The 22,553-nt window shown below is 43.4% G+C and overlaps 1 protein-coding gene across 4 annotated transcripts in view; it reads left to right on the forward strand.

Annotated features, from left to right (window-relative positions):
• LOC134355441 (uncharacterized) overlaps positions 1 to 22,553 on the forward strand; it is a 94,701-nt gene that overhangs the window by 63,370 nt on the left and 8,778 nt on the right. For all 4 annotated transcript variants that reach the window (XM_063065308.1, XM_063065311.1, XM_063065312.1 and 1 more), the window contains 3 exons: positions 13,124 to 13,273; positions 15,989 to 16,145; positions 17,097 to 17,623. In XM_063065308.1, the coding sequence (XP_062921378.1) occupies positions 13,124 to 13,273; positions 15,989 to 16,145; positions 17,097 to 17,623 (834 nt within the window). The remainder of the gene's footprint in view (positions 1 to 13,123; positions 13,274 to 15,988; positions 16,146 to 17,096; positions 17,624 to 22,553) is intronic.

The following is a 22,553-nucleotide window of genomic DNA, read 5'->3' on the forward strand; positions in this document are numbered from 1 at the left end:
CTCTGGAACAGAACTGGAAAAATATCCCAAAGGAAAGAATCTAGAGAATACAGACTGTGCAAAAGTCCGAGGCACGTATAGACATAACTAGGTTACCGAAGACTTCTGCACGGTGTGGTAATTGTCAATGGGGAGCAGAAAGTGAGTTTATAAATCTGCCAGGAACAAAGGGTGATGATGGGAATAGTGAGGGTGGAGCACCGCGGGAAAAGTGTGGGACGGGTGGCAGAGAAGGTCTGCCAGGTGCCGGGGCAGTGGGGTAGGGGGTGGGGTGGTGGAGCAGGTGCAGATACACCCAGCCCTGAGACACCGGGCAAGGTCATTTGATTCCAAACAATTGGTTTTTTGATCATTACGGAATGTCTGTCTGGTGCTTCCCGCTCCCTCCCCCCTCCTTTCCCCTTTTCCCAACCATGATTCTTCTCTCCCTGCCCCCTTCCCACTCTCAATCCACAATAGAGACCCATATCAGAATCAGGTTTATCACTACTCATGTATGTCATGAAATCTGTTTTTTATTTTGTGTCAGCAGTACAGTGCAATACATAAAATTACTACAATACTGTTTAAAGGTGTTAGGCATCCTATCTATATATACAAGATATTAAGAGGAATAGATAGAGTGGATAGCCAGTGCTTCTTCCCCAGGGCACCACTGCTCAACACAAGAGGACATGGCTTTAAGGTAAGGGGTGGGAAGTTCAAGGAGGATATTAGAGGAAGGTTTTTTACTCAGTGGTTGGTGCATGGAATGCACTGCCTGAGTCAGTGGTGGGGGCAGATACACGAGTGAAATTTAAGAGACTACTAGACATGTATATGGAGGAATTTAAGGTGGGGGTTTTATGGGAGGCAGGGTTTAAGGATCAGCATAACATTGTGGGCCGAAGGGCCTGTACTGTGCTGTACTGTTCTGTGTTCTATGTTCTATTTGCCTTAGACTTCCGCACAGTTCTGAATAAGGAGAGAGAGTGGGGCAAATTGGAGAAGTCTTATATTGGGTCATCTGGGGACTGAAGAGCAACTGTGATTGACTAAGGAAGAGCATTTTGTGATTCTGTATTGGGACAAATCAAAAGAAAGGACCAAATTGGAGCAAATGTAACCATACGAAGCAGAATCATGGAGAATTGCAAGTGGAAACACCATAAGACAGACATTGGTCCCATCATCTGCTTTGTCATTTCATCTTGCCTGATTTATTACCCTTCTCAATCCCGTTCTCCTGTTTTCTTCCCATAACCTTTGATGCTCTTACTTATCAAGAACCTATCAAACAACACTTTAAATATACCCAATGACTTGGCCTCCACAGCCGTCAGTTGCAATGAATGCCACAGATTCACCACCTTCTGGGTAAAGAAATTCCTCCTCATCTCTGTTCTAAGGAGAAGTCCTTCTATTCTGAGGCTGTGCCCTCTGGCGCAAGACTCTCCCACTATTGGAAATATCCTCTCCACATCCACACTTTTTAGGCTTTTTAAAATTCGGTACACTTCAGTAAGATCCCCCACTTTTCATTTGTGTTGAGGAGTGGAGCTGGATGAAATCCTGCGGAACTTAACAGTGCCGAGGACAGAGCTGCCCGCTTGATTAGTGTCCTCAGCCACCTTGACCATGAACTCTTCATTACAGTTATTGGGTCCAAGTCTTGGAATTCCTTATCTAAGAGCACTGTGGAGTCCCTTCACCTGACAAGCAGACTGTAATAGACTAAAAGGCATCTCACCACCAAGTTCTAAGGAGTATTTAAGGATGGAGATAAATCTGCAATTAACATATCTGTACAGAGTAAACTTAAACTTAAATATTCAAATAACCTCCAAACAAGTTCACCCAAACATAATACCATAAGCTATAGAAGCAGAATTAGGCCATTTGGCCCATCGAGTCTGCTCTACCATTTCATCATGGGTGATCCAATTTTTCTCTCAGCCCCAATCTCCTGTCTTCTCCTCATATTCTTTCATGCCTTGACCAATCAAGAATCTATCAACCTCTGCCTTAAATATACTTAAAGACCTGGCCTCCATAGCTGCCTGTGACAAAGAAATCCACAGATTCACCACTCTCTGGCTAAAGAAATTCCTCCTCATCTCTTTTCTAAGAGCACGCCCCTCAATTCTGATGCTGTGTCCTCTGGTTTTAGGCTCTCCCACCATAGGGAACATCCTCTCCATATCCACTTTCTCAAGGCCTTACACTCTTTGATAGGTTTCAATGAGTTTATCCCTCATTCTTCGGAATTCCAGTGAATAGAAGCGCAGAGCCATCAAACACACTTTATATGACAAGTGATTCAATTCTGGAATCATTTTTGTGAACGTCCTTTGAACCCTCTCATGTTTCAGCAGTTTCTCAGATAAGGGACCCAAAGTTGCTCACAATACTCCAAGTGAGGCCTCGCCAGCGCTTTGTAAAGTCTCAACTCTTTCCTTATGATCAACAATTCTTTGTACCCTTTTCCCTGAGCACTAGCTTAACTTGCAAATAGAACCACTCGTGAAGTGCAACCAAATGAGGTTATTTGTGGTCAGCAACTTTTGAGGAGCAGCAATAAAAAATGCACTCATAAATCAAAAGCAATTACCAGAAAATTCTGGAGGAACTCAGCCAGTCAAGAGACATCAATGGAAAACAAGAAAAGCTAGTGTTTCAGATCGAGAACTGTGGGTTGAAGAGCAGTGACAAATCTTGTGGGATAGAGCTATTAAGAAAAACAAAAACTTTATATCATCATAGAAGTTTCTTCCCTTGGACAAATTATCTGATTAACCATTCTACTTGTCACCCCACCCTGTCTGCTGGAGTCAGTTATCAAAGATGTGATAACAGCACATTTGGAAAGCGGTGAAATCATTGGACAAAGTCAGCATGGATTTGTGAAAGGAAAATCATGTCTGACAAATCTCACAGAATTTTTTGAGGGTGTAACCAGTAGAGTGGATAGGGGAGAACCAGTGGATGTGGTATATTTGGATTTTCAAAAGGCTTTTGACAAGGTCCCACACAGGAGATTAGTGTGCAAACTTAAAGCACACGGTATTGGAGGTAAGGTATTGATGTGGATGGAGAATTGGTTAGCAGACAGGAAGCAAAGAGTGGGAATAAACGGGACCTTTTCAGAATGGCAGGCGGTGACTAGTGGGGTACCGCAAGGCTCAGTGCTGGGACCCCAGTTGTTTACAATATATATTAATGACTTGGATGAGGGAATTAAATGCAGCATCTCCAAGTTTGCGGATGACACGAAGCTGGGTAGCAGTGTTAGCTGTGAGGAGGATGCTAAGAGGATGCAGAGTGACTTGGATAGGTTGGGTGAGTGGGCAAATTCATGGCAGATGCAATTTAATGTGGATAAATGTGAAGTTATCCACTTTGGTGGCAAAAATAGGAAAACAGATTATTATCTGAATGGTGGCCGATTAGGAAAAGGGGAGGTGCAACGAGACCTGGGTGTCATTATACACCAGTCATTGAAAGTGGGCATGCAGGTACAGCAGGCGGTGAAAAAGGCAAATGGTATGCTGGCATTTATAGCGAGAGGATTCGAGTACAGGAGCAGGGAGGTACTACTGCAGTTGTACAAGGCCTTGGTGAGACCACACCTGGAGTATTGTGTGCAGTTTTGGTCCCCTAATCTGAGGAAAGACATTCTTCCCGTAGAGGGAGAGCAAAGAAGGTTCACCAGATTGATTCCTGGGATGGCAGGACTTTCATATGAAGAAAGACTGGATGAACTGGGCTTGTACTCGTTGGAATTTAGAAGATTGAGGGGGGATCTGATTGAAACGTATAAAATCCTAAAGGGATTGGACAGGCTAGATGCAGGAAGATTGTTCCCGATGTTGGGGAAGTCCAGAACAAGGGGTCACAGTTTGAGGATAAAGGGGAAGCCTTTTAGGACCGAGATTAGGAAAAACTTCTTCACACAGAGAGTGGTGAATCTGTGGAATTCTCTGCCACAGGAAACAGTTGAGGCCAGTTCATTGGCTATATTTAAGAGGGAGTTAGATATGGCCCTCGTGGCTAAAGGGATCAGGGGGTATGGAGGGAAGGCTGGGGCGGGTTTCTGAGTTGGATGATCAGCCATGATCATAATAAATGGCGGTGCAGGCTCGAAGGGCCGAATGGCCTACTCCTGCACCTATTTTCTATGTTTCTATGTTTCTATATTGGCATTTATGTATTTATGCTCATTTTACTGTACTTAACCTCTAACTTAATTTTTGGATAACACCTCTTTCTTAATAATTGTTCAATGCTGTCATTTTTTGTTGCTAGCTCGCCAACACACCATAGCAAGTGCACCATAAATCCGTTGTCATATTTACCTTTGCTGGCGACACCGGTGCCATTGGCTAAATCAAAGGTGATGAATCAGCATGTAGGAGAGAGATTGAAAATCTGGCTGAATGATGCCACAACAACATCCTCTCACTCAGTATCAGCAAGACCATTATGACTTCAGGATGAGGAGACCAGGGGTCTGTGAGCTAGTCCTTATCAGGGGATTAGAGGTGGTGAGGGTCAGCAACTTTAAAGTCCTCAGTGTTATTATTTCAGAGGATCTGTCCAGGGCCCATATATAAGTGCAGTTATGAAGAAAACACAGCTGCTGTTGTATCTAGTTAGGAGTTTGAAAAAATTCAGCATGACATCTAAAACCTTGACAAACACCCATAGATGTGTGGTGGAGAGAATATTGACTGGTTGCATCATGACTTGGTGTGGAAACACCGATGCCCGTGAATGAAAATGCCTGCAAAATGTGGGTAAAGCCCTCCCCACCATTGAGTACATCTACATAGAGCATTGTCACAGGAAAGCAGCATCCATTATTAGGGAACCCCACCAGCCATCTCATGCTGTCTTCTCTCTGTTGCCATCAAAAAGAAGGGACAGGAACCTTAGGACTCACACCAGGTTCAGGAACAGTTATTACCCATCAACCATCAGGCTCTTGAACCAGTGGGGATAACTTCACTTGCCCCATCACAGAACTGTTCCCACAACCAATTAATTCACGTTCAAGGACTTTTCATCTCATGTTCTCCATATTTATTGCTTAATTATTTTTATTATTTTTTTTTCTTTTGTATTTGCAGTTTGTTGCCTTTTGCACATCTGGTTATTTGTTGGGTGCTGTCTTTTCATTGATTCCATTATGGTTCTTGGATTTACTAAGCTTGCATGAAAACGTGTTACGACACGCACCCATCCAGGGTTTAGACACTAACTGTCTGGAGCATGGGTAGCTAGTGCAGCACCTTTAAAGATTCAGAGCAGTCCCACTAATTGCCGTTTATGTTTTAAGCACCAAGGTTTGAGCATTTAAGGAGCACCTGAACTGAGGTTCGATGCTCAATTGTAAGCCTACTCACGATTACGTCTAGTGTTTGTTTTGAGCTCAGGTTCTCTTTCCACTTTGAAACCCTGTCTCAATTCTAGCCTTGGATACTCCTCATCTGAGTCCAAGCCATTCTCGTCAAAGACTCTCATCACAGTATGACTGAGTCAGTATGGACCCAATGGGGTACCAGAGTCTTTCGCCTGCTGTGACCAGCCACAGCAAAGATGTTTCCCGACAGAGCCTGCAGGTACAACACGACCTCCAGGTATCCATGGGTCAACTTGTGCAACGAGGAGAGCAGAGTCGCTTGGGAAAACCAGTCAAAGCCAGCACATCTTCCAACCCAGAGAGATTCGAAGGTCACCTGGGTTCTTATCTCGACTTCCTCATCCAGTGCTCGTTAGTGTTTGAGGGATTCATTTGGCCCTCCACCTCTCCAGCCAGCACTGGCTTCTTCTTAGAACAGAAGGTGGACAGGAATCTGTAGCCTTACATTGACTATAGAGGGCTGAATTGCAAAACAGTCAAGGATGGTTACTCTCTTCCACTCATGAACACTGCTTTCGAGATTTTCCAAGGAGCAAGAGTATTCTTGAAGCTGGTCCTGCAGAGTGCATACAACCTCATTCACTTAAAGGCAGATGGTGACTGAAAGACAGCATTCAACACACCGACAGGGCCCTGTAAGTACCTAGTTATGCCCTCGTCCTTATGAATCTGCCAGCAGTTTTCCAGACCTTTATAAATGACATCCTCCTGGATGCTTTCCATAAGTATATCTTCATCTACTTGGATGACATCCTAATTTTCTCGAAGTCATTGGAGCAGCACATCACTCAAGTCAAAGATATCCTAAAGAGGCTTCTTGAACATGGATTTTACGTCAGGCTGGAGAAGTCCAAATTTCACATAACCACTTAAAAGTTGCTGGTGAACGCAGCAGGCCAGGCAGCATCTCTAGGAAGAGGTGCAGTCAACGTTTCAGGCCGAGACCCTTCGTCTGATGAAGGGTCTCGGCCTGAAACGTCGACTGCACCTCTTCCTAGAGATGCTGCCTGGCCTGCTGCGTTCACCAGCAACTTTTATGTGTGTTGCTTGAATTTCCAGCATCTGCAGAATTCCTGTTGTTCACATAACCACTATTTCTTTTTGGGCTTCATCCTCTCGAATGACAGTCTCAAGATGGACCCTAGAAGGAAGCAGGTCGTCGGAGACTGGCCACCACCATCCAGTGTGAAGCAGATGCAACAATTCTTGGGATTTGCCAACTTTTATCGAAAGTTTGTCAGGAACTTCAGCTCAGTGGTGGCTCCACTGACAGCACTAACCAAGAGATCCATGGGCCCTTTTATTTGGACTACCGAGGTGGAGGCTGTTTCTCAGAGCTCAAACAGTGGTTCACGACAGCTCTCAACTTGGTCGCACCTAACCCGGACCTTCCTTTCATCCTGGAAATGGACGCCTCAGATGTCAGAGTGGATGCAGTGTTGACTCGATGAACATCTTCGGACAATAAACTGCACCCATGTGTGTCCTTCTCCAGGTGATTATCCCTGGCAGAGGTGAATTACGACATTGGGATTAGAGAACTGCTCACGATCGAGTTGGCTGTGGAGGAATGGCGTCACTGGTTCAAGGGAGCCAAGAGTCTTGTTACCGTATGGACGGACCACAAGAACCTGGCTAATATTCAGGAGGCCAAGAGACTGAATTCCAGGCAGGCCTGATGGTCTTTTTTCTTTAATCGTTTTGATTTCATCCTGACCAAGATCTAAGAACCAGAAGCCAGATGCCTTCTCCTGTCCAAGCAATGAATCTGAACGGGAAAAGCTGCCTGCCACTCTTTTGCCCCAGGTCAAAGTGATAGCGCCTATTCATTGGGGGATTGGCACACTTGTTCACAAGGCCCAGGGAAAAGGGGAAATTCCTCAGAGTGGCCCCCTGGGTCAGCTGTTTGTTCCTAGTCCTGTCCAGTCACAGGTTCTTCAGTGGGGACATGCATCAAGATTCATATCTCACCCAGGGATTGCCAGAACCCTCGAGTTCATTAAGAGAAGATATTAGTGGCCTGGAATGCTGAGGGAGGTCCATCCACATGTGCAGGCATGCGAGGTGTGCGTGCAGAACAGGGGGTCCTGCACCCAACCTCAAGAGCTCCTTCATCTTCTGCCTGTTCCGGACAGACCATGGGCGCACACGTCCGTGGACTTTGTCATGGTAACTGAGGATCATTTTTCAACTTCCGTCTGTGGCAAAGGTCTACAGGATCCACGGCTTTCCGGTGGACATTGAGTCAGATCGCGGTCCACAGTTCGCATCACGTTTCTGGAGGGCATTTTGCAAACTGATTGAGGCAACAGCGAGTCTTTCCTCTGGGTTTCACCCGCAGTCCAATGGCCAGTCAGAGCAGATGAACCAAGATATGATGACTGTATACCTCTAAAAGACCGAATGATTGGAGCAACCACTTGATGTGGGCAGAGTCTACCCAAAACACTTTACAGCATTCGGTGCACGGGATGTCCCCTTTCAAATGCCAATTTGGGCGTTCTCCACCACTCTTCCCTGAGCAAGGAGGCAGAGGTTGGGGTTCCTGTGGCTGAAGATCTCATCCGACACTGCAAGGTGAGATGGACTAGGGCAAGGGAGATTTTGTTAGCTTCTACCCGGAAGGCTGAAGTAAAAACTAACCGCAAGAGCAGATGGGGACCAGTTTTGCAGCTTGGGCAACAGGTCGATCTGTCTCATGGAGTGGAATCCAGGAAACTGGCACCCAAGTTCATTGGACCCTTCAGGATTCTCGGGAAAGTAAACCCTGTGGCCTACACCTTGCAGCTCCCCAAGACCCTCAAAATCCCACTTTCCATGTTTCCAAGTTAAAGCCTGTGAACACCGGCCCATTAGCCTCACCACCATCAGGCCCGCCGCCACCCAGGTTTGCCGATGGGGAACAGGTTTTCACTGTGAGAAGAATTTTGGACTCACGTACTGTCCGAGCTGTTCAGCAATATCTCATGGACTGGGAAGGATTCGAACCAGAGGAGAGGTGTTGGGCGCCCGAAAGAGACATGTTGGATTTAGCTCTCATCCATAACTACAATTGTTCCTCCAAGCAGCCGGCCATAGAGGAGGAGGTCCTGGTACGACACACACCCATCTGAGCCAGCTTCTGAGGCTTAGATGCTCTCATTCTCCAGAGTATGGATAGCTGACTCGGCCCCTTTAAATATTCAGGACGGTCTCATTTATTGGCAATCATGTTTTGGGTGCCAAGTCTTGAGCACTTAAGGAGAACCTGAAATGAGGTAATCAATCGTAAGCCTACTTGGAACTTTGTCTAGTGTTTGTTTTGTGCTCAGATTCTCAGTCCAGTTTGAATCCATGTCTCGATTCTTGCCTCAGACACTCCGGCAATTGGGTCCAAGCCATCCTCGTCAAGGACTGTCGTCATAAAAACAAATGAGGATCAGAGGGATCTTGGGGTCCGAGTCCATAGGACAATCAAAGCAGCTGGGCAGGTTGACTTTGTGGTTAAGAAGGCCTTCATTAATCATGGAATTGAATTTAGGAGCCAAGAGGTGATGTTGCAGCTATATAGGACCCTGGTCAGACCCCATTTGACCACCGAGTCTGTGGTGGCCAGTGCTATCATGTTTGCTGTTGTGTGCTGGGGCAGCAGGCTGAGGGTAGCAGACACCAACAGAGTCAACAAACTCATTCGTAAGGCCAGTGATGTTGTGGGGATGGAACTGGACTCTCTCACGGTGGTGTCTGAAAAGAGGATGCTGTCTAAGTTGCATGCCATCTTGGACAATGTCTCCCATCCACTACATAATATACTGGGTGGGCACAGGAGTACATTCAGCCAGAGACTCATTCCACCGAGATGCAGCACAGAGCGTCATAGGAAGTCATTCCTGCCTGTGGCCATCAAACTTTACAACTCCTCCCTTGGATGGTCAGACACCCTGAGCCAATAGGCTGGTCCTGGACTTATTTCATAATTTACTGGCACAATTTACATATTACTATTTAACTATTTATGGTTTTATTACTATTTATTATTTATGGTGCAACTGTAACGAAAACCAGTTTCCCCTGGGATCAATAAAGTATGACTATGACTATTTGGAGTACTGTGCTCAGTTCTGGTCACCTCACTACAGGAAGGAAGCCATAGAAAGGGTGTAGAGGAGATTTACAAGGATGTTGCCTGGATTGGGGAACATGCCTTATGAAAACAGGTTGAGTGACCTCGGCCTTTTCTCCTTGGAGCGATGGAGGATGAGAGGTGATCTGATAGAGGTGTATAAGATGATGAGAGGCATTGATCGTGTGGGTAGTCAGAGGCTTTTTTTTAGGGCTGAAATGGCTGCCACAAGAGGGCACAAGTTTAAGGTGCTGGGGAGTAGGTACAGAGGAGATGTCAGGGGTAAGTTTTTTACACAGAGAGTGGTGAGTGCGTGGAAAGGGCTGCCGGCAATGGTGGTGGATATGATAGGGTCTTTTAAGAGACTTCTGGATAGGTACATGGCGCTTAGAAAAGTAGAGGGCTATGGGTAAGCCTAATAATTTCTAAGGTAAGGACATGTTCGGCACAACTTTGTGGGCTAAAGGGCCTGTATTGTGCTGTTGCTTTTCTATGTTTCTATGACATATATGTGCTTTGGTAATAAGTTTACTTTAAAATTTGATAATATGGAGAATAAGGCTTGATAAGGTTTCTTGAAAAACAGCGTGCACATTTTGCAATACAGTTGAGACGGCGGATAAGCCAATCTCTTACGTATCACCCTTCCCTCTTACTTATCCCTCCATTTTTCTACCATCCATGTGCCTATCTCAGAATCCTTTAAATGTCCCTATTGTATCCACCTGTATCTATCGGGCAGTTGGGACTCACCAGCCGTGGTTGGTGGCTCATCTAGGAGAAGGATAACTCTGATCTCAAACCTCCTCATGGGGGAGGCTTTGGGAGTAAACCCAGAGGGAAAAATCAGCAGCCGGAGTCCTTAATGCAGTCGTATGTTGACTTCAATGCAGACAGGCAACCCCTGGGATGCTGCTGGTGCTAAACTCTGTGCTTCTTTGGTTTTACCAGATGCACGGAGAGGGGGAGCTTGCTACATGAACAGCTGGCTCTCCATACTCTGCTGCTCAGGCTTGCGTATCTAGACAGCTAGGACACATCATCCATGGTGGACCCTGAATGCCGAAGGCCTGAATCTCAATCTCGCTGTACCACCACCCCTGGCAGGACATCCTCCACACCTCATACTCACAGTAAAAATCTTACTTCTTGCATCTCCTCCCCATACTTCCCTCCAATCGCCTTAATATTGTGACCCCTCATATTAGCTATTGCTATCCTGGGAAGAAATCTGGTCTTCCATCAGCAATGGCAGTCCTTTGCTCCCCTTTGCTCCCCTTTGCTGACCATCATTCAAATTGCTCTTTGGGAATGTCAGCAGGTTATGTGATAGTTTAGTCCAAAACCCTTCCTCTTACTTGCTGGATTGGTATCCAGAGGCCAGAACAACTCTTCACATTACCTGCTAATAGGTGGAGCACTTAAACTGAAATAATCAAATAAATCTATTTTGTATAAAAATCTAGACTCAGTAACAGAAACCCATGGGGCTGCCATATTATTGTGTAAAGAAAGACATCCTCAGACTGATTTGAAACACTGAACCTACCACGGTCAACAGAGAGGTAACTTTTTGTATAGTGTGGTCCATATATGAAATAACTTGCCAGAGGAAGTGGTTGAGCCAAGCATAATAACAACATCTAAAAGGCATTTGGATCTCAAAGGTATTGAATACAGATATTTCTCCCCATCCAATTACTGCTATCTTTGGATTACCTAAAGCTTCCAGTAATCTTTCCCCTTCAGCCCGTAGAATGATTGCATTTCTTACTTTAATGGCGAAAAGATGTATTTTACAACATTGGAAGGAGATTAATGCCCCAACTACGTTTTTTTTTTGGTTTTCTCAAACGATATTATGTTTAAATTTGGAAAACATCAGAAGTAATCTTTATGATACTTCAGTTAAATTTGAACAGACCTGGAGATCTTTTATTCAACGTTTTCATTTAATGTAACTTTTTTTTTCTCTTTGACCATATTTACATTCCCTTCTTGGTTTTTAACTGTTATTAATGGAGGTCAAGTTTGAGGACGTGATTGTTTAAGTTGTTTAAGTCTACTTGGTACCTAGTTAGCCCATTGCTTTGCTTTGCTTTTTAGGTTAGTTGCACGGTGGGGTTTTTTTGGGGGGTTTTTTCTTCTCCTCATTGATATATATGGAAAATTAGTATACTACTATATTACCTCGTTATTTTATAACTAATCTGCACTGTTTCTACTTTTTTTTATGTATTATTATCGCTTGTAAATTTATATCGCAACAGTGTATTAATTTCTATATGTTTTACCTTTTGTGTACTAATTCAATAAAAAGATTTAAAGAGAAAGAAAAGACATTTGGACTTGGACATAGATAGGAAATGTTTATGTTATATTGATACGGGCTAAATGCATGCAAGTGGGATGAACTTTAATGGGTATCTTGGTTGCAAATGACAAGTTGAGCGAAGCTGTTTCAGTATTGTACCGTACTACAGAATATATAACACAGCACAGTACCGGCCCTTCAGCCCATAATGTTGTGCTAACCTTTTAAGCTACTCGAAGATCAATCTAACCCTTCCCTCCTACAGAGCTCTCCATAGTTCTATCATCTATGTGCCGAAGGGTTTCTTAAATGTTCCTGGTGTATCTGCTCTATAACCCTTCACACACCCACCAATCTCTGTTTGAAAAAACCTTTCTCTGACCGCCCCTAGACTTCCCTCCAATCACCTTAAAATTATGCTCCCTCGAATTTGCCATATCCGTTCTGGGATAAAGTCTCTAGCTATCCACTCAATCTATTCACCTTATCATCTTGTACACCTCTGTCAAGTCGCCTTTCATCCTCCTTCACTCCAAAGAGGAAAACCATAGCTCACTCAACCTATCCTTGTAAGACATGCTCTCTGATCCAGGCACCATCCTGGTAAATATCCTCCGCACCCTGTCTAAAGCTTCCATATCCTACCTATGATAAGGTGACCAGAACAGAACACAGTAGAATCAGAGTCATAGACTAATACAATACAGAAGCTGGACCTTCGGTCCAACTGAGTCATGTTGATCATAGCATCCTCTCTGCTATTCCCAGATGCCTTGTGTTTTACCCATAACCCTCTCAGCACCCCTCTTCCATACCTACCCAAAGCCTTTTAAAATATACTTGCTTTGATCACTTATTCTAGCAGCTCATTCGAAGTAGTCACTACCCTCTATGTAAAAAAAGGTATATCTCAGATCTTTTTCTGATCCCTGTGATCCTTTATCTGTGTGCTCTAGATTTGGATTCCCCAGTCCTGGGGAAAAGACCTTATCTATACTCCTCATGAATTTATAAACATTTAAGAAGTCACCCCCTCATTCTCCTGCACTCAAGGAAATAAAGATCCAGCATGCCCAACATTCCTCAATAACTTAGGTCCTTCAATCTAGCCAGCATCTCCATAGATCTCTTCTGCATTATCTCCACCTTGACAGTGTTCCAAGTGTGGTCTAACCAGGGTTTTATAGAGCTGTAATGTTATGAAATGCCTTGATGGCAATATTTCCAGCAGGGATATTGTATGAATGCTCACTTCTTAAGATGGAAGAGAAAAGGTTCATATTGTTTCATCATCTTCTCCCCACAGACTGTTTGCTGCTTTATCAGTATCACCGCTCATCAGCTGTCCTACACATTCAGCAACCTATCGAAAAACTTTAAAAATGATTCCAAAATTGCCAACGAGATATCAAACTGGCTGTCAAGAGTTTGCTGTGGACGGAATGCCGCAGTCCAGGTTTGGCCCCCTCCGCTTTTTTCCTGCTGTTTAAGTCACAGTGGAGTGGATCGCTATATGTGGTGCGTGATAAGGGTTGCATATGTACACAAGAGTTCCAACTGTTCCACAAGGGACAGATGTTTATCATGTTCAAGGCACAGTGTCAATTGCCCAAGGATTTCATTAAAGGTTTGAAATAAACACAGATATGGATTAAAACCTCCCACAAAACATCTGTTGGTTCCTCTTATGCCAATGCTGTCCATTTGTTTATATGAATGAATAAATAAATAACTGTGGTATTTGTTACATTGCTCCCATTCTTAAAACTGGGATCAATAGATGTTTAACTTGGGTAATTTTTGTTTTAATTTGCTTCCTCACTATGATGACAAGTATGGTGTTTTCTTCCAAGTATCTTGCCATTGTTTTATTTTTGTAATAGTGGGCTCTGCGTAGCCAGAAGAGATACACTTACAGACCCCTACCTGTTGAAACCAGTAAGGAGCCTTCAAAAAAGATCCAACTAAATTTATTTGCAGATCCAAAAGATTAGATCAGAAGTGTGGGATGGCACAGTCAAACAGCTGTTAATGCAACACTATTAAAGCTCCCGCTGTAAAATTCCCGCTGCTGTTTGTGAGGACTTTGTATCTTCTCCCCTTGACCATGTGGGTTTATTCCTCCTACATTTCCAAAGATTACATTTGAGGTCAGTGAGTTGTGGGCATACTATGTTGGCATCAGAAGCATGGCGACTCTTGTGACTTGGCGCAAAACGTTGCTTTGATGTACGTGTAACAAATAAAGTTCATCTGTCTCAGAATCCAATTTATCAGCACTGACTTGAATGATGTGAAATGTATTGTTTTGCTGCAACAGTACAGTGCAAAGACAAAAATTTGCTGTAGAGCACAAAGTTTTGCACAAAAGGGTGAAGAAGACTCTGACAAACTACCACCGACATGTCATCTGTAGAATGAGAGGATCCAGCGTACGCAGTCACTGTTACAGCACCATCAGGAATGCTAACTGTGCCATCCCATGCCCGCACTTCGGCAGGTCCGATCACTGCCTGTCCCTCTACTGTTAGCGTATAGGCAAGACTGGAACACCAGTAATGAGAACAGTAGGCATGGTCGAGAGAGCTGGAGGAGTGTTTATAGGCCTGCTTTGAATTAGTGAACTAGACCATATCCAGGGATTCATCCCTTTATCTGAGTGAATATGCCACAGCCATTACTGACTTCATCAGCACCTGTGCATGTACTCAGCAAATCTATAGAATAGTACTTACTACAGGATCAATGAAAGGTGAACGAGAGCACAGGAGGCAACAAACTGTGTAAATGCAAATATAAATAAATAGCAATAAATAATGAGAAACTGAAATAACAAGATAAAGAATCCTAAAATGAGAGCATTGGCTGTGAGAACATCTCAATGGAGGGGCAAGTGAGTGTAGTTAACCCCTTTGTTCAAGAGCCTGATGGTTGTGGGGTAGTAACTGCTCTTGGACTCCTGGGCTCTTGCCCCTTCTCCCTCATGACAGCAGCGAGAAGAGAGCATGACCTGGGTGTTGGGGATCACTGATGATGGGTGCTGCTGTCCTACGACAGGGTTTCGTGTAGATGTGCTCAGTGGTTGGGAGGGCCTTACCTGTGATATACTGGGCTGAACCCACTACATTTTGTACAGGCCATTCAGCCCATCAGTCCATGCCAATCATCAAACACCCACTTACCCTATTCCTACATTAATCCCAATTTTCATCCTCCTCACACTCTTCGACTCACTAAGCCGCTTAGAGAGGCCAATTAACCTACCAGCTTGAACATCTTTGCAGTAAGGAAGGAAACCAGAGGAACCAAAGGAAACCCATGCAGTTCACAGGGAGAACATGAAAACTCCACACAGATGACACAAAAGGCCAGGATAAAACCCAGGACACTGGAACTGTGAGGCAGTGGCTTTTCTAGCTATATCACTTGTGCTACTCTAAAACATCACAGGTTTGCTTGAGCAATGCTCTAACTGACAAATATAATGTTCTTTTTTTTGGCCAGTGAATATCTGGATATACCTCACCCCGCAAAAAACTTACATGTGTAGTTATCAGTCACATAAAACTGTTGAGGCTTCTTCCCTGTTTTGCTCCTTCGGCACCACGCAATCGACTGACAGATTTTCTCATGTTTGAGGATGTTAGAGGCTGTCAATCAACAATGAATAGTTGGGGATGAGGTACAGATTATCTAGGATCTGATTGACTGGTCAAACAGAGGCCGGGAACCTACGGGCTATTCCCAAGTCACCAAAAAAATATTGCCAGAGAAAATGATGGTGGAATGTTAACCAAAGGAACTATGTAGGTGGGACATCTGAGGAACATGACAGGACACCTCCACGTTTATGGAAAGGAGGACCTGAAGACCAAAAGTAAAAGAACAACTCACCAGAGATGTTTGAGATGTTTTTTTTCTCCCCCCCCCCCCACCCCACTCCAGTATTCTGCCCTTAAATATGAACTTACTGAATTTTTTTTTTGAAAATGTTGATGCTTATGATTGGGATTGGGGAAAATTCTAAGCAAACATTCCAATTCCATTTTGTTTTCCAGAAGGTTGGCATTTATTGGTTGATTGAGATCATTTTCACGTTTGCCAACTAAAAATATAACAGTAAATGTTTAATTGTGAAAAATAAGTGTTTTCTTTTAATTGCTCTCCACAGTGTCCTGAATCGTGTTTGACTCCAACACCAAGGATTGTGACAGGGTGTACAAATAACCTCTTTGAATATGCTAAGACTATCCTTCTTCTATATGAAAAGTTAACAGAGCAAAGTGATTCCAAAGTTCAAGACTCAAACATTCTCAGCCTCCTGAGAAGTAAGTGGGATTTAGTTGAATTTTACACACCAGAAAAAATATCCTTCATCCTACTGCTAACTCTTTAAAATAACACGTCTTGGTCCTAATAGGTTATCTTCTCCTTGCACCAAGAACATTACATACTGTATATCCTTTCACTTTTCAGCTTTTGGGCCATGAGAATTTGTTTTTGCGAAACTCTAGATGTGTGCATTTATTTGAAAGATTGATACTGCCTTCTGGCTATTAGATATTTTATTCAAAGTCTACATACCAATGCTTTACGACTTCCTTCCAAAGTGCTACAGCTTACTAGGAAAATAAGTTATTCCTGCCAAGGGCATTCTCAAATCACATAAAACTGTTATGACTTCTTCCAGCGTTTGCTTCTTTGGCACCACATGGTCTGTCTGTCTGTATCTTGTTTTACGGCGGTTGGCTGCACCGCATGGTCCTGAGTACAGCCTCCTGTTCAATCCATCCAGTCATTGCGGCTTCCTCTTTGATCTACCCAATTGTTGCAGTTTTCCTTTCAACCTATCCAATCATTGCAGTTTCTCCTTCAACCTATCCAATCGTTACAGCTTTCTCTACTACCCATCCAATCATTACAGCTTTCTCTACTACCTAGCCAATCATTGCAGCTTTCTCTACTACCCATCCAATCATTGCAGCTTTCTCTACTATCCATCCAATCATTGCAGCTGTCTCTATCCTCTCTGGACAACCATTCTCCTTCTACTGTTAATCGGTATTTTTTTTCAACTGCCAAGGAATCGCCCTCTTTTATTGACATTGGTTGAAATGCATTGACATTGATCCATGGTCTGTACTTTATTACAGTGGTGTTACTTGGGTCCTGTGTTATGAAGAAGATATCACAGAGTCTGTGTATGAGCAGCAATGTCTGGGATATTTGGAATACAGTATAGCCTTCCAAAAACCTGACATGTTTGATTCTTTCTGCAGATCACAGCACTTCCATTGATTTGAATTCTTGTGTGCTTAATCTTTACAACGGATTGCCCTCCAACAATTTCTTCACAAGCTTATGCTCTCAGTATTTGTCTACTACGAGCCCACCACCACAGACCTCCACTTCCATGATGCCTACCACACAGACTGCAATGAACAATGAGCTTAGCACCAGCAGAGAAGGCACAACCACTCCAGACAGCTTGGTGACAGAAGTCAATCATCAGCGACCTAGCACCACCGAGGAAGCGTCAACAGCCGAGCCAACTCATCATGATGTCAACTTGTCACGCACAGAAACCAGTTGGGGTGGACCTAGATCTAAAAGACAGCCTCTGTCCCACCCTACTGTTCTCTACTCACAGACTGCAAGTGTAGCCGATGCCAAAGCAGGAAAAGTTGTGTTCAAGTTAGATGCAAAGAACAGCAAGAACAACACGACTATATTGGTTATAACCGCTGTTCCATTGGCAGTGATTATCTTGGTTATCGTGTTCTTCTACACATTCAAGAAAATAAGGGTAAGTAATTTGTCTCATTCAGTCCTCCTTTCCTGATCTTCTAAGTGTAGAATAAGAGAATTAATAAACAGGGAAGCAGTTCATTCATGTGCCAATGAAACCACTCCCAATCTGCCTGGCAACTACAGCCTATTCTTATCCATGTAGGTCATTCTATCTTGAGTGCATAGATAGTTCACTGATTTATTCAGATTCATTCATCTCATGTATAACAAAATAACAGAGGCAACATAACCCAAGGAGTCGCCAGACAATTCTGGCGCCAACCTAGCATACCCGCAAGGTTCATCAGAATGACACAAGCAACAACAACAGGAACAGAACAACATCAATAAAGCAACAACAGCAAAACAAGCCACTTGCCACCTACTCACAGACAGTCCTCTAACCCCAGGACAAACCACCTCCAGCCTTCAGCCTCCAATGGACTCATGGTTCACACCTTCTCTGCAGACAGTGAATTCTTGACCATCACCTCCCCCGTAGCATTTGGTCAATTGTTGAAAGCTGTTCCAACTCCAACACCCCTAAATCCCCCATCCTTGTCTCATGCACTTTCCGCTACTTGTCTATCTCAACCAGTAATAATTCACCATAAATCTTCCCTCAGTATTCTTCGCTCAATGAGGAAAGCTCCTCATCTCCAGAAAGCCTTGCCACTGAAACCCAACTGCCTGGAACCATTTTGTGAATCCTTTTTTTTTTGCACATTCTCCAGAATCTTCATATTCCCACCTAAAACAAGGTGATCAAAATGGAATCCAGCACTGCTGTCATGACTCCATCTGTGCTGATATTGTCTCCATGTTTTGCCTCTCAGGAAGTGAATGGACGTGAATCAGAGCTTTTCTTAGCAACATGGAAGAACAGAGCGATCATCGGGTACATGTCCATAGGTCCCTCAAAGTTCCAGCACAGGTTGATAGGGTCATTAAGGCACATGGTGTCTTAGCCTTCTTTAGTTAGGGAATTCAATTCAAACACCTTGCGATAACATTCCCTATATAAAGACCTGATTAGACCACACTTGGAATATTGTGTTCATTTCTGGTCTCCTCATTACAGGAAGGGTGTGGAAGCCTTAGGAGGGGTTGCTGAGGAGATTTATACAGATGGTGAGAACGTGTCTTATGAGGAAAGGTCGAGCCAGCTAGAGTTTTTCTCTTTGGTGTGAAGAAGGAGAGGCGACTTGATAGAGGTGTACAAGAAGACAAGAGGCATAAATAGTTTGGACAAACAGACATCTTTATCCTCCAGGTGGAAATGTCTAATACCAGGGGGCATAATTTTAAGATGATTGCAGGAAAGTATAGGTAACAAAGAGAAAGCACAAACTCCTTACAGACGTCAGCGGAATGAACTTGGGTCACCGGTACTGTAATAATGATGTGCTAACCACTATGTTACCCTGCCACTCCAAAGTCTAATGAGCTCTTTACCAAAGGTGCCCAGTATTGTGATGGAAATAGAACAGAGAACTGTACAGAATATACAGGCCCTTCAGCCCACAATGTTGTGCCGAACATATAACCGACTCTAAGATCAATCTAACCCTTCCCTCCTACGGGGCCCTCCATCTTTGTATTACTCAAGAGCCTATCTAAAAGTTTCTTAAATCTCTTCAATGTACCTCGGAATCAGGCTTCATATCGCTGGCATATGTCATGGTATTTGTTGTTTTGTGACAACAGTACAATGCAATAAATAATAAAAAACTATAAGTTATAATATAAAAAATGTATGTGGAATATAAAGAGTAAATTAAATTAGTGCATAAAGAAAGCAAAACAAGAGAAAATATATAGTAAGGTGGTGTACCTACCTCTACCATCACCTCGTGGCAGGTCATTCCATACACCCGCTACTCTCTGAATTAAAAAACAACTTACTTCAGAAATCCCCCCAATGTATTTTTCTCCCAGCACCTTAAAACCTACTCTAAGATCATTCTACCCCTTCCCTCCTAAACAGCCATCTGTTTTTCTTTCATTATGTGCCTATTTAAGAGATTCTTAAATGCTCCTCTTTCACCACCTCCACACACGCCACTTCATGTAGAAAACTTACCTGCCTAGTCCCATCTAACTGCACTCGGACCACAACCCTTCATACCATTCTCATCCATGTACCTATGTGAACTTCTCTTAAGTGTTGCGTATGAGCCTGTATCCATCACTTACACTGGCAGCTTGTTCCACACTCATATCACCCTCTGAGTGAAAAAGGTTCCCCTCAGGTTTCCCTTTAATAGAGTCATAGAAAAATACAGCACAGAAAAGGCCCTTCGGCCCATCTAGTCCTCGCCGAGCAAGTTAAACTCTCTACTCCCATCGACCTGCACCCGTGCCATATCCATCCATACCCCTACCACACTTCTCTTCAGCATTAAAATCAAGCTTACATGCACCACTTGTGCTGGCAGCTCGTTCCACACTTTCACAGCCCTCTGACTGAAGAAATTTCCCCTCATGTTCCCCTTAAACTTTTCACCTTTCACCCTAGACCTGTAACTTCTAGTTCTAGTCTCACCCAACCTGAGGGGAAAAAGCCTGGATGTATTTACTATATCTATACCTCTCATAATTTTGTATACCTCTAGAAGATCACTCCTTAATCTACCACTCTTCAGGTAGTAAAAACAGAACATGGAAATTTACAGCACATTACAGGCCCTTTGGCCTACAATGTTGTGCCAACCATGTAACCTACAAGCTAATTTCCCTAGTGCATAGTCCTCTGTTTTTCTAAACTCCATGTACCTATCCAAAAGGCTGTTAAAAGACCCTGTTGTATCCATTTAATAAAGTCCTAACCTATTCAACCTTTCCCTATAGATTCAAGTCCCAGCAACATCTGGGATGGAATTTGACCCTGAAGCCTTCTAAACCTGAGGCAGGAACATTACCGGCACTGAACTGTTGTCAAATTCTGAAGGAATCCAGCCCAGCTCCAAAGTTGTTGAACCTCTTGAGAAACCACATACAAAATTTGGAGGTTATGTCATGGAAAATGCTATTTGTCACCTGCTGCCTCTTTTTTTTTGTTAGTGTTTTGGGTGGAGTGGTAAGTAAAGGCAGTTTAGGATATCAGTTCATTGCCAAGTGATGCAATATTGCAGAATTTCCCAGACAAACACACAGTACAGCCTGTTACAACTTGCTAGGTTGTAAATGAATAATTATTTACAGAGGTTAAAGATACATTTTCACCTGACGGTATCTGAAGAATTGCCCAATATTTGAGACACTTTCCTAACATTCCAGACCTCATCTTTTTTTTCCAGTCCTGTAGAAGGGCCTCAGCCCAAAACATGGACTGTTTACTCTTTTTCATAGATACTACCCGGCATGCTGAGTTCCTCCAACATTTTGTTTGTGCGGTTTTTTGGTTTCCAGCATCTGCAGATTTTCTCTTGCTTGTGATTCCAGGTAGTTACCTATTCCTCTGTTGAACTGGGTCAGTTCAGAGGCAATTTGCTGCAAAATGAGAGACAACGGCATCCCCTCTCAATCGAGCAAATCCTCAAAACTCCCATCTCTGTACCCGAGTCTGCGTCAGATGTCATCCCTCCTAATCCGCCTATAGAAGGTGCAGAGAAAAAATCCCAGGATGGTGCCTGGATTAGAGAGTGTGTCTTATGAGGAAAGGTTGAGCAAGCCAGGGCTTTTCTCTTTGGAGAGGAGGAGAATGAAAGGTGACTAGATAGAGGTGTATAAGATTATGAGAGGCATAAACAGAGAAGACGGCCAGAGTTTAATTTTGCCCAGAGAGGCATGGTTAATACCAAAGAACATCCTTTGAATGTAAGTGGAGAAATGTTTAAGGGGGAGGTCAGAGGTAGCTTTTTTCAGACACAGAGTGACAAGTGCATGTAGTGCACTGCCAGTGGTGGTGGTAGACATAGATACTTCAGTGATATTGAAGGGACCCTAAGACCAGGGCACAACAATAATAGAAAAATGGAGGATTATATGGAAGGGAAGGATTAAATTGATCTTGGAGTAGGGTAAAACGTTGGCACAACCTTGTAGGCCAATGGACCTGTGCTGTACTGTACTGTTATATGTTCTAATCCTCTCTGTTTTTTATTTAATAAGTATGGAGTTCTTTATATTGTTATAATCAGCCATACATTATGTTAATTAGGACAATCAACCTTCGGATTCATTCTCAATGCATGTGATGGCTCACTGGTGAACCAGAGATTTACAAGAACCTGTGTTATATATATATGTTCCAAGAGGAAAGTGGAAGAAAGTCAATTAATTGTTCCTTACTGACAAGTGTAACAACGCAAATCACATTCCATCTGTTCTTTCTGATGAAGGTAGATGAGGGTAAGGTAGCGGGTGTTATCTACTTGGACTTCCGCAAAGCCTTGAGTGCAGTCCTGCATGGTGGGCTGGTTTGGTAGGTTAGGTGCCATGGAATCCAAAGAGAGCTAGTTAGGTAGATTCAGAATTGACTCAGAGAAAAGAAGCAAAGTGTGGAGGTTGAAAGCTAACAACAGGAATTCTGCAGATGCTGGAAATTCAAGCAACACACATAAAAGTTGCTGGTGAACGCAGCAGGCCAGGCAGCATCTGTAGGAAGAGGTGCAGTCGACGTTTCAGGCCGAGACCCTTCGTCAGGTTGAAGGCTGTTTCTTTGATAAGAGCCCAGTGACAAGTAGTGTAACAAAGTGTCCGGTGTTGAGGCCCTTGTTACTTATATTTATATAAATAATTTGGCTGTGAATTTACAGAGCTTGATCAGTAAGCTTATGGATGACATAAAATTGGAAGGTGCTATTGATTATGAAGTTATTGTAGATTACGAGATCTTATTCAGTTAGGAAAGTGGTCTGAGGAGTGGCAGATGGAAATAAATGCAGATATGTGTGAGGTGATGTATAGTGGAAGGTGGAAGCAATGTAGGACTTATTCTATTA

The sequence above is a fragment of the Mobula hypostoma genome, chromosome 13, assembly GCF_963921235.1.
Source record: "Mobula hypostoma chromosome 13, sMobHyp1.1, whole genome shotgun sequence".
Classification (NCBI taxonomy): domain Eukaryota; kingdom Metazoa; phylum Chordata; class Chondrichthyes; order Myliobatiformes; family Myliobatidae; genus Mobula; species Mobula hypostoma.